This window comes from Physeter macrocephalus, chromosome 7 (genome assembly GCF_002837175.3).
Source record: "Physeter macrocephalus isolate SW-GA chromosome 7, ASM283717v5, whole genome shotgun sequence".
Classification (NCBI taxonomy): Eukaryota; Metazoa; Chordata; class Mammalia; order Artiodactyla; family Physeteridae; genus Physeter; species Physeter macrocephalus.
The window spans coordinates 3,510,031-3,523,319 of record NC_041220.1 but is presented as its reverse complement, the minus strand read 5'-3'; the positions used below and the strand labels follow the sequence as shown (position 1 = coordinate 3,523,319).

Sequence of the window (13,289 nt, the reverse complement as noted above, 5' to 3'; positions counted from 1 at the left end):
GCCGCAGAGCGGCTGGGCCCGTGAGCCATGGCCGCTGGGCCTGCGCGTCCGGAGCCTGTGCTCCGCAACGGGAGAGGACACAGCAGAGGAAGGCCCGCATACCACAAAAAAAAAAAAAAAAAAAAAAAAAAAAATGCTGAACCGAATAACAGAAAGCCAACACCAAATACTGACAATGTGCCAGGAACTCCGCTCTAAGTACTTCTCATGTATTAACTTGTTGAACCCTTCAACCATCCTATGAAGTAAGTCACTGACTTCTACTATTCTCCAAACATATAGGTAAAAAGAGATTATTTCTCCAAGATCATGTTGCTGGTAATTGTGGAATCAAGAACGGAGCCAGGAATTCCAGCTCCAGAGTCATAACTACAACCTAATCTGCCTCTTTGTAAGAGATACTTAACACGTGACTGCAGCTTACAGAAGGATCTATACTTTCTCCATCATTTAGTTCAAATCAATTGTTTAAAGAATAAATTCTATTATTTTCTTTCTTTCTTTTTTTTTAAGAACACATATATTTACTTGTTTGTTTGTTTGTTTTGGCCGCTCCGGGTCTTAGTGGCAGCATGTGGGATCTTCGCTGCAGCATGTGGACTTCTTAGGTGCGACATGCAAACTCCCAGTGGCGGCACGCCTGCAGGATCTAGTTCCCTGACCAGGGATTGAACCTGGGCCCCCTGCGTTGGGAGCGTGGAGCCTTACCCACTGGACCACCAGGGAAGTCCCGTATTATCTTCCTACCAACAAAGTCTCAGCTTTCTGAAGTCTTGGTTTATATCATAGAATATTTAATTCTACATTTTGAAGCAAAACAAGTATGTGTTAATATTTTCTGAAGTTTAACAAAAAGAATTTTAATCACATTTCAGTTCCTTACATACGATCTCCTGAACGTACATTATACCATACATTATAAGAATTATCACACATTATAAGAAAAACCTATGGGGAAAATAATTGAAGACAGAATATCTAATGAAGACAGAATGAGTGAAAACGGAAAGTCTAACCTCTACAAACGCTCTTTCAGCAGTGGCCTTAGTGAATACTGCTGCTTGGGTAGGACCAGGGTGAGCAGAGATGCTCCAGGCGGGAGAGCAACAAGGTCTCGCAGCCAAGGCCAGAGAATCAGTTAGTTGTGACACACTGGGCAGCGCACCTCTAATTTACGATTTTTTAAAAAACCGAAGTCTAGTTGATTTACAATGTTGTGTTAGTTTCTGGTGGACAGCAAAGTGATTCAGTTATACATATACGTGCATATTCTTTTTCATATTCTTTTCCATGATGGTTTATTACAGGATGTTGAGTACAGTTCCCTGTGCTCTACAGTAGGACCTTGTTGTTACCTATGTTATACGCAGCAGTGTGTATCTGCTCATGTCTCTAACTTACATGGTCTCTGGATTCCAGAATGACACTGAAACAGCAGTGGATGTGATACGGTACGCCAAGGCTGTGAGCAGGGAAACCAGGCCAGTATTATTGTTATCACCGCCTTATTTCTAAAGCCTGCAAATGTGACAGTTTGCTAATGGTTGCTATGAGTACATTTTCACCTTAACATCAAAGATTATTATTCATCACCTTATATTTTCAAAGATACAATCAGTCCTCTATATCCATATTCTTTAATATTAGCCTAGAGTGAAGAGGCACTACTGAAGATAAAAATAAGAACAAAACACTTTTAAGTAAGACAGCTATATAACTTAAGGTTTTTCTTAACTTTTAAACATCTGACATATGGTAAGAGATGAAAGATATATTTTACACCATCCCAAAGAAATCATTCCTATCATTTAAATGAATGATATTTAAGTCTTAAATAGAACAAAAAGATTTTCCAATGTGAGTTGGATTAATCTCTCCAAAACTAAACCCACCACCCCATCTGTGTAAATAATTAGTTGTTTTCTATTCCTGTTATGTGTATTCCATTGCTTAAAAAACTATTCATAAAATAACATTTATGAAACCAGTAACTTAGAAGATTATTTTTATTTAAAATAAATACCCATGTTTTAGAGACACAGATGTAGAGAACAAACGTATGGACAACAAGGGGGGAAGGCAGGGGGCGGTGTGAACTGGGAGGTTGCGACTGACATATAAACACGAATAGGTATAAAACAGATAACTAATACGAACCTGCTGTAGTAAAAAAATAAAATAAAATTCAAAATAAAATAAAATACCCATTTTTATTTTAAAATACTACAGAATTCCTTTCAATAATACATCTTAAATAGAACTCAATGAACAAGCTTTTGGGAATCTACTAATCTCGCGAACAATGAGAGCCTTGGAGACTGAGTGGAGTCCAAGGTTTAGTGAGCGCTGACTGGTCTACGGCGGGTGGGGAGAGGGCTAAGCTTGAGTGCCCGGAACCTGGGACTCACTGGATTTACATCCGCTGAATGAACAGACAAAGCAGAGGTTTAGTGGTTCAAATCTCAGCTCTAGCATTCATCAAGTGACTTTAACAAAGTCGCTGATCCTCTGTAGACCCGGTTTTGTCACCAGGAAGCTGGAGTTACATTTCACCATTCACAGGATTGTTCTTGGATCGAATAAGGGAAAAGAAAGCCAGTTACAGGCCACATCAAAGTCCCTTCCTCAAGGGGACACGTTTCCACCTCTGTGCCGGCACCCCTTTACCCCAGCAATGAGCCTTGCACACAATTTACACCGGCAGAATTTGCCAAAAAAAACCCCCAACACTCTGTTAAATATCCCAACCCCTTACACACGGTAAAAATTTCCCTCAGGCTAACTGCACCCATTAAGTTCTGGCTAAATGGCTCACATGACAATTATAAAAACAGTGATCCTATACTGAATGACTACTGTGTATCTAGCGCTACATTTGATGCTTTTAGTACATAATAATCTTCATATCAATTCAGCAAATTAGGATTATTATCACTATTTTACAGATGAGAAAACACGAAGGGAAACTAAATAAATTGTTCAAAACAAAACAAAACCTAGTAATTGTGCCAGGACTCAAAATCGGGTCCAACCAACACAAACTACTAAATGCTTTGCACTATAATACTTCACCCAGTTTTCCAAACAGACGGTCTTCATAAAAAAAATAGTTAAAATATAGAAAGTAATAAAATGTGTCTTGCTTTGCTAAGTCATAAAACATAAAATTTACATTTGTATATAAACATAAAACACTTGCTACTTTCTAGCTTCCTCCAAAGTACAATATTACTGAGATAATGCTAGTCTTTAAACCCTTTCATTCTAAATAAAGATATGCACACACTTCATATTTAAAAGGTATGTGGGTAATTTGGGATTAACATACACACATTATTATATATAAAATAGATAACAAGGACCTACTGTATAGCACAGGGAACTATACTCAGTATTTTGTGATAACCTATAATGGAAAAGAACCTCAAAAAGAATATACATATATAACTGAATCACATTGCTGTACACTTGAAACTAACACAATATTGTAAATTAACCATACTTCAATAAAAAATAAATAAATAGTGCTTCCCTGGTGGCGCAGTGGTTGAGAATCCGCCTGCCGATGCAGGGGACGCGGGTTCGCGCCCCGGTCCGGGAGGATCCCACGTGCCGCGGAGCGGCTGGGCCCGTGAGCCGTGGCCGCTGCGCCTGCGCGTCCGGAGCCCGTGCTCCGCGACGGGAGAGGCCACGGCGGTGAGAGGCCCGCACACCGCAAAAATAAGTAAATAGATAAATAAATAAAAGGTATAGAACAATGTCATTTAGGCAAATAACTCCTGTCCTAAATTAATTTACCTTCCACATATATAACATAACATAGATTTAGGTACACATTACACCTAAATAGTAATATTCTCAAAAAAACTATTAATAGTCTCAGATCAATGCTGAAAGCTCTATGATTTATTTAAATAAAAAGGGACTAAAAATAGTTTGTTATTATGAATACAGTTCTTAAAACCAGTTTATTTGGCATTTTTAAGGATATCAACTAAATGAAGAAACTGAGGAAATATTAAATGCCGTAAAGCGCTAGTGAAGTGTTAATTAAAAAAAAAACAATGTAACTACTACACGTTTATCATTAAGTACTTAAAAATCATTTAGGAAAAAACTTTTTGCTTATTAAATATCCCACAGCCACACATATCCCCATGTTTAGGAGGGTTGCTTAGTAAGTAATCTTGAAACAAACTTTGTGCAGAATTTCAAACATACATATGTAACCCACACAGCACCTGAGTCAGACCCTGATATAAATTCAGGCTAGAAATTTATGTTGAAGGCTAACGCTGATGCTAACTGAACCGAGACAACATAGTGAAGAGCAGGCCCTGCAGACAGAGCCACATATATGCAGAAAGTCTGAACATATATTTGGAAATAAGTATAATGCTTGCATGAAGTCCAGTTTGTGTATCATAATTTATGCTCTTCCAGTATTACACTAGGAATCTTTTTTTAATTTCAATATAGGACTTACCTAAAAGAGAAGAACAATTCTTTAAAGCTTTTAATGTAAATTGCTAGGTTTCTTTCCAAAAGTTACAATCCTAACAGGTGTAAAAATGCCTATCTATAAATATTTATTATAAGTAAGAAAGTCTGTGCTAATTTGATAGGAAAAATAGTTTCATATTTAAATCCTCATATACTCAATTACTTATGTTTTAAATATTTATTTAAGGTATAGACACGTGCATGTTCTCTTCTGCAAATTACCTACTCTTGTCCTTTGAATATTGTTATGCTATGAGTGAAGTATTTTTCTTATAATTTGCATAAGCGAGTTAAAAGTCTGACTTTAAATCTTTGTCTCAATTGCTCTTTTAATTATTAAAAGTTTTGATCATTCATTACACCATGAAGAGTTTGCTAACTCTTGGGAATCCCCTGGTGGTCCAGTAGTTAGGACTCGGCACTTTCACTGCTGTGGGCTCAGGTTCGATCCCTGGTTGGGGAACTAAGATCCCACATGCCCTGCGGAGAGCCGTAAGTAAGTCAAGTAAGTAAGTAAGTAAGTAAATAAATAAATACTTTTCAAAAAAGAAAAAAGAGTTTGCTAACTCTTTAGTTTATCTGGAATTTAATCTTAATTATGATATGAAGTATGGTCATTAAAGTGGGCCCCCCTCCCCCAAAGACCATTTATTGAATAATCCATCACTTCACTGATTTGAGGTTTCCGCTATTACATGTTACATCTTTACACATGGATTTCGTTTTGCTTGAACTCTGTTCCATCAATCTGCCTATTTTCGTACAGTTATTTCCAGTCCACCTAAGTCACTGCTCTGATAATCACACCATTTAGCCAGGACCTTACCGTGACTGGAAATTGCATTGTCTCATGTCACCATCTTAGGCATTCTGCTTTCTGTCACCAGTAACCTCCTACTTTTCAGCTTGCGTTCACTGCCTTCCAAGGCAGCCCCTTTTCAACACAAGCGTGACCCTCAGTCTTCCAGGTTCCCTGAGCTTCGTGCCTGGCTCTCACACTCCAGCTTCTGGTCCCTAGTCTAACACTACAATCCCATTCCTTCCGCACGTCTTTCCTGAAGGCCTACGATTTCCTGGCCCTATTCCAGGCTCTAGAGAGAAGACAAAGACAGGACAGAGGAGTCCCTGCCTCCTGAAGCAGTCATGCTGGGGGACAGACATAACTTAGAAAGTGACAATCACTTCAATTAAAGTCTAAAAGACCAGCCAGGGAAGGGACCAACATGTAGGACCTGCGCTTCAAAGGGTAAGAAGGGAAGAACTCTCTGAGAACGCGGTCCTTAGAAATGAAGGCCGAAAAGGAGAGAACGTTCTGGACAGGAGGCCTGCAAAAACAAAGCCCTGCGTTACAAGGAGCCTGGCGTGCTGCGCTGCTCTGTCTGTCTTTCCACTACACTCCTTGAATAAAGAGTCCGTGCCGGGGGAAGCCAAGTCTTTGCTTTCTTTGTGCTCACTGTGGAGAAAACTACTTACCAGGGCAGAGGAAAATCACTCTGTACTTGAGGGCACCTACCCAGGTGAGCCTCCGATGCTCTGGTCAATTTGCTCCCCTGCTCTCCGAAACTATGATTTCAAAATGTGTCTCTCCTTGAGACTCTAAACCTGCCAACCCTCTCACTCTGAAAGAAGGAACTCGGAGACACCAGGCAGAAACTCCCACAGCTCCCAAACCCCCCACTCCAAATCCACCATCGTATGTCCCTGTTAAAAGAGAGGAGGTTTCTTTTCTTAAATAAGCTAGTGATTCCACTTTGCTCTTGAATTCCTCTCCTCCAACCCTCTCAGAAAAATTATTCTAACTTTTTCTCGCCGGCACATGGCATTCCACGCCAACCTCTTTGTATCCATCTCCTGAGCATTTATACTCGCTCCAACGTGACAGCTTCCTCCCAAGTCAGAACTGGGTGCACAAGAAAAGGGTGGCCATGGGAGACAGCTGCCCAACACTGGAGCCGCTCAGGAATCAACCCGACTGACAGGAAGAGAGTAGAGGATTCAAACACAAGACTGGTCGCCAAACCAGGCGCATCTGGAAGATTTCTTCTCACCTTTAGAATATCTGATTTAAAGACAATAGGGGATCTCTGGTCAATGTGAGTCATACAGTCAGTAACCAAATAGTTACATCTATGGATTTTTCCTTAGGAAGGATACAAACTTACCAGGCTACATGCCTGTCATCAAGTTTGAAATGAACAGCTGTGAAACTCAACTAAAATGAATCAAAATACGCAGGGGTCCTCTTTTCCAACTACGCCCCAAGATAAAGCCGGACTGCAGGCTGCAAACTCCAACCCCCGTAGAACTAGGTGGAGTTCTCACCACGGTCTGGATCCTCAGCACCCTGATGGGGGCTGGGGACAGCCAAAGTGCCGCCCAGAATCTCCTCACACCCTTCGCCAGCCTACCCAAGGCAATACCACATAGAGCTGAAGTTCCCCTCAGAATACGCCTCCATAAAGTATACGAACGACTCGCTTCTTTCTTATTACAAATTTACCTTCTAGGAGGCTCCATTCAGCCTGGAATTACACCCGAAGAACAGCAGGGGTAACTGCCAGAACCCCAAGCTGTGTTCCTACTACAGATCTTTAAAGCGCGTGATCATCTCAAAGTGTAGAAGACAAAGGCTCTATCGTGATGTTTCAATTAACATAAGCTAAAGCACAACTTTTACTTCTACTGTTCATTGTTCTATTATAAGGGATACTCTTGAATAAATGTTCAAAAAACTCAACCTCTAAAAACAGGCATTATACAAGGCGGGGGGGATAATTTTACCCTGATCCACCACCTTTTCGTCCTCTAACATTTGAAAATGGGACTACTTCCTAAAGATTTAATTACAATTTAACGCCTCAAAGTAGAAACTTGAAAAGTTACTTTAAAGAGTCAGATGATTATGTTTCTTTTTGCAAAATAATACAAAAAGTTCTTAATCAGCTAAGAACCTGCAAAAAAATTGCATTTGTGGCTATCACTTATTAGCCAGTAAGCTCTCCACAACACCTCTGAATTACAGAAAAGTGGGTACCTAATGCCTCCTGAAAAGAAAATTAACTTTCTAAGATCTACTAAATTTAGGACTTAAACAGACATGTTTTGCCCTGATGGTATTCTAACTGTTTAGATACTTTTAGTAATTTAAAAAAAAAAATAGAAACTGAGCACTGCCTGAATATATCAATGATCCTGAAACACTGTAAATACTGTTAGAGAAAGGTTCTTTTATGGCCATCTCATATCACGATTCCTAAGGAGCCAAGAATTATACTTTGTAAAGTACTACATTCTTTTTGTTTGAAACCATCGAAATCCCATATTAGCTGTAACAAAAAAAAAGACCTTTTTTTGCATATTTCAGTCACTTTTCCTAAATTTGCATCTTCTAAGCCAATGAACTATTCCTTAACAATTAAAATTATTTTGCTTTTAAAACATTTTTGAAATTCCATAATTCTAGTTTCTTTTCTATCCATCATTATCATAAGAATTTATTTGAAACATATAAGTAAGTCTACAGGTAATAAAAATAATGCAAGAAAAACAATTCAGTGATCGAATCTTAATAAACTCTTCCTTTTGTCACACCCAAGGCTTTATTAAGAAAAACGTAGCATGGAAGCACAATTCTGAAGTTTCCCTACAACTGCGTTCAAGAAAGCTCATCAACCTGGTACACCTACAGGCAAATTAATAAAATATTTACAGTCCGGTGAAACACTTCCATTGTAACCACTCCATTTAAAATTCTGGTAACTGGTAAGAGCAGAGGCAAATGCACTTAGACTGTAGTTTGACTTCCTAAAACAAACATACAGCATACTACATGTCTGTGTGAAGCATAAACATTAACATTTTATGTCCATGTGTGCACATATAACATACACACATATATTTACCTTTAAGATTCTATCCATGAAAAATCACAGAACTCCTCAGAATATATGAAAATGAAGCAAATGGCAAGGAAAACACCTTCCTACCTGGTAGATGTCAGAAAGACTGCTGCTTCCAGAATCACTGGTGATGCTACATCCTGAGTGGCTGGAGGAGACGTGAGTCACCTGTGGGTGGAGGCTGTCGGTGAGGTGTAGCTTTGTGAAATCTGCAGGAAGCTGGGGAAGGACAGGAGAAAATGAGTTACAGCTGGAACCAAGAGCTCCAGGAAGGCATCTACAAACTGTGTCACACTCTACTCCACGCCAGGAGAGGTCCTTCATTTTTTAAATTCACCATGACTAAATACTGTCCTATTTACCAAAAATCACAAAATGAATTTGTAAAGTTTATGGGCATGCAATGAGCCTTAAATCATACTAAATTCAATGCTGAAATAGGTGGGTTTGGCGGCTAAGAGCACGGAATCCAATGAGCTACAACTTTCAAATTATATACCAATGAGCAAATTAGTCTCCTGCTATGTGTTAGCCAGCAAAATGCAACTTTGTGGCAACAGACAGCTTAAATAAGAAAACAGATTTGAGGTTCATGTATGCCCAACTGATGTTTAAAGGTTAAAAAGATGAGCATCTTAGAACAGACAGTGCATTGTTATACAAGTAACTACACAGGCACTACGGAGAAAACAGGAAAGTATGTTCTCGGAGAACGCAGAGTCGAGAAGGTTATGGACAACATTTACCTATCACAGACACACAGATACTACTTGTTCACGTTTAAACTCCAAATAAAAATTGCGTCTATTGAACAGATTCCCTCAGCATCCCTCAGGTGCTTCTATCACCCCCCATACAGCAGAGAAAATGCACTGAAAAAGGAAACATTCACCCATTCAACAAATATTTACTGAGCCCTCTTCCTCTTACTATGTGCTAGTTAGTGAATGAGATGCTAAGAAAACGCTGCCCTTAAAATCTTACACTCGTAAGTTATGAGCAATTCTTTTGAATTCAGAAAGGGCGCGCTAAGTATCTACAGCATCACACTTAGAAGACACTACTGGCCAATCATAAACCTGACATTTCAAAATACATGCTAACTGACACCCTGCACACTGATAATATCTTTCTTTCCTGCTGGCATATTGATCCTATTTGGCTGCTGAATAATAAATAATAAAGACTAACTGTTAAAATCAAACTTAAGTAAGAGCTTGCCTTGGCAATATCCCCTTCTCTCCTGGGACCCTCACCCCTCCTCCCCTTCCAAAACCAAGACGCCACTTCACAGTTTAGAGTAAGTCCCAAAGGGGAGGTGGTGCAGGCTCCTGACACCCACAACCATTCAGACCTGACTCAATAAACAGATTATGACACTTCATAGTACTTAACACACGGATGGACTCGGAAGGCACTGTGCTAGGTGAAATAAGGCAGACAGAGAAGGACAAATGTAGTATGACACCACCTACATGTGGACTCTAAAAAAGTATAACGAACTAGTGAATATAACAAAAAAGCAGCAGACTCACAGAGACAGAGAACAGCTAGTAAACTAGTGGTTACCAGTGGGGGGTGGAGGAGAGGGAGGTACAAACTACTGGGTATGGGACAGGCTCAAGGATGTATTGTACAATGTGGGGAATACAGCCTATATTTTGTAATAATTGTAAATGGAAAGCAACCTTTAAATTGCACAAAAAATTAAAAAATTAAATTAAAATAATTTAAAAAGTAAAATTATACCCCTTCAGAAAAAAAAACCATTTAATATAGTCTGCATAGAAATAATATTTTTAACATCACGGGAGACAAAGCATACAAAGAAAAGATTTAAACATAAATTTATTAGGGGGCACATAAACAGATGCTAAACAAACAGATAAAAAGACACGTTGGAGTAGCTCAGAGAAGTGAGATGTTTATTCAAATGTGTGAAATCATTGCAAGAATGATGTATATCTCACTATGAATGTTTTTTTAACTGATAATTGAAGATGCTTTGAAATAGATAAAACTGAGAAGATAACAATTTCCCTGCAAGTAATAGATAGGCGAAAACCTCCAAGTTTGAGAATTTATGTATTTTATTCACAATGTAGAATAGCGAAATATTTCCAGGATTTCTTCAGGAACAGTTTGAAGACGAAAGTTTGCCAAGCTGTATTTTACTTGTAGCTGAGTGATACATGTCAGATATTAAAACAATGTGTTCAAAACCAGGATAAACACCCTTCCTCACCTTGGCTACGTTTCATTTAACGCAGTCACTCACCACAAAAGGCAACTGAAGAACCAAGACTCCGTAGCTCAGCGACTTTAAAAGGCATCAGTCAATACATGTAATTACAGAACAATAAACTGATTTCTACTGACTATCTTTTTTAGAGATGACTCAGGTCGACATGTGCCACACAGTGTGATTTTTTAAAATTAACTTGAATATGTCAAATAAAGATGTATCCATCTGATGAATTTTTACTCACCAGACAGTTATTTACTCAAGTCTCGCAGGACAGTGTCCATCAACTGGTCGTCTTCCCTGACTAAACGCCCTGGGGGGAAAACACAGGAGCCTTCGAGCTCTAAAGCTCTAAACAGACTGCGGAGCGTGAACAGACACTCCACAATCTACTCATCTACGCTCACTGAGACCCACAAAGAGCAGAATTACGCGGCTTTGTTAAGCTAAGAACCAAGAAGTCTGTGTGTAAAGAGAAAAGAAGAAACACTTTCATTCTTAAGAATTCAATTCTACTTTATAAATACTTATTAAGTATCTGCTATGTCAGACACTCTGTTAGGGACGGGAAATATCAAGGTGAATAAGACACCCCCAACTCCAAATGTAAATTCTACTACCCAAAGAGTCATTGTAGTAGGTGTCATGCACAAGAGAAAAATAAGTCAAACATTGTTTGTTTGTTTTTGGCCACGCTGCACGGCCTGCAGGATCTTAGCTCCCTGACCAGGGATCGAACCCCGGTCCCCTGCTGTGGAAGGGCGAAGTCCTAACTACTGGACCGCCAGGGGACTCCCTCAAACATAGTTTTTCAAACGTGGCTTTTTATCTCCCCACCACCACTTGTGTTCTTTGCCGACAATGAAATGATGTCAAAGTTAATGCATATAAAATTCAGTATTAGCTAAATATCTCTTTGTATGAGAATAGATGCCATGCTTGAGAAAGCTTCGCATTTTTCCCCATAGATGGGGATGAGAGTCCCGTGATTAAACGCTAACAACAGGCCACGTCGGCCACGGCTGTGGAATGGGAGGGGTGTGGAGCTTGTCTGCCGCGAGAGAAGAGAGCCTGAAATGCACGGGTGCGGCCCAGCCTCACACTCTACAGACTGGAGACCTAAGCCCGGAGACCTGAGCCCAGGCCTAAGGGAAGCGGCTCTTTCAGAGGGAAACGAACCAGCCGGGAACTGGGAGGCAGGGTGCAAACACAGGCACAGGCACCGCGTTCAACCTCAGGGCAAAAGGGTAATGCCGAAAGCCGGGAGCCAGTAACTCACTGTCTGAGCAAAACATACCAAAGCAGGGGGCCACACGCCAAGGACGAAAGACTCACTTGTCCCAGCTTTTCTACGCTTGATCCAGGGCCTTTTAAAATGACTATCACTATGCTGTTTCATCAAATTTCAGATTAAATGGAGCTGGGAATTATCTTGCGGCTCTAGCCACCACTTATAACAGAAATTCTGCTCAACAATAAGAAAATTTTTTGAAGCTGGGGCTATACGTAGTAGTTCCCTGAATAAAATCAAATAATAATTAAATAAATTAAAGGGGAAATTAATATATTTTATACATTTTGATCTCAACACCAATATATTCAATATTTAACAGCAATTCATTACGAACACAATTCAAGGAAACCTCTTATATTTTTCTTTTTGCCATTTAAATGCTTTTATTTTCATATTTGATTGTATGAATATATTACTGCTCACATTTTTCCTGGATCAAGCAATCTATATTCCTAAAAATAGGGCACTTGTGAATCACAATTGTAATAAACTAGTGTCAGGCAAATGACTGAATCATAGTTTCACCAGAAACACTATTAATTACATAAGAAACAACAATGATAATACGTATTTAAATCAGATTCTTAAATGCGTAAAGTAAGCATAAACAATATTAATCACAGTTTTGTAAAATCTGGGTATCAATTAAATGAGAGCTTGTTTTGTTTTCTTTTTTTGGGAGAAACAGGGGTGCTACAACAATTAGCTTTAAGTAAGAAGTACTAGAGAAGACTTAAAGCTCATATATGAACAGGCATTTGACAGCCTTTGATTTATTAATTAATCTAATGATTGGCATTTATAAAAGTACCGGCTAATAAATGAACTCTGTTTTGAACATAAATTCAGTGAGTGAGGACGCCTTGAAATCTCTGACACCGCTAAATAAATACTTTGCTGAACTGGTAAAATTCCTCAAAGTGGTGCTAACATAGTAGAGACTAGGGCATTTCCTCTCTTCCCCTTCCTTCTCTCCCCCAAAAAACTTCTTAAGTGTATGTTTTCCAGCTCTACAAGAAAGGGCTGGTGTATCACTCGTTGTGTAATGGAAACGTAGTAGAGTTGTATGTTCCATGAGGCATTACCATTGTAGGACTGCTGAGAATTCCAACAGTTCAAAACTAAACAAAACCAAAAAACACTGTCACCATCAGTTGAAATTTATCTCACTAAAAATTTCCCAGCTAACCCCAGAATCACTTTTATTTCAAGAAGTAGCTACAACAGAACACACAAGGTTTGGGGTGATGGTTAGAATCTATCCAATCCTCCCTGGCAGTTCACCTTGAGTAACAACAGTACTAAGGTAAATTAAGTATCACACTTAGTGACTGAACACCAGCTTCAC

At 39.2% G+C, this 13,289-nt stretch overlaps 1 protein-coding gene across 13 annotated transcripts in view; it reads right to left on the bottom strand.

Annotated features, from left to right (window-relative positions):
* RAPGEF2 (Rap guanine nucleotide exchange factor 2) overlaps positions 1-13,289 on the bottom strand; it is a 339,240-nt gene that overhangs the window by 118,839 nt on the left and 207,112 nt on the right. For all 13 annotated transcript variants that reach the window (XR_008617729.1, XR_003680424.2, XR_003680423.2 and 10 more), the window contains one exon: positions 8,490-8,621. Coding sequence is in view for 8 of the 13 variants with exons in the window: in XM_024126687.3 (XP_023982455.1) it covers positions 8,490-8,621 (132 nt within the window). In the remaining 5 variants the exon portion in view is untranslated. The remainder of the gene's footprint in view (positions 1-8,489; positions 8,622-13,289) is intronic.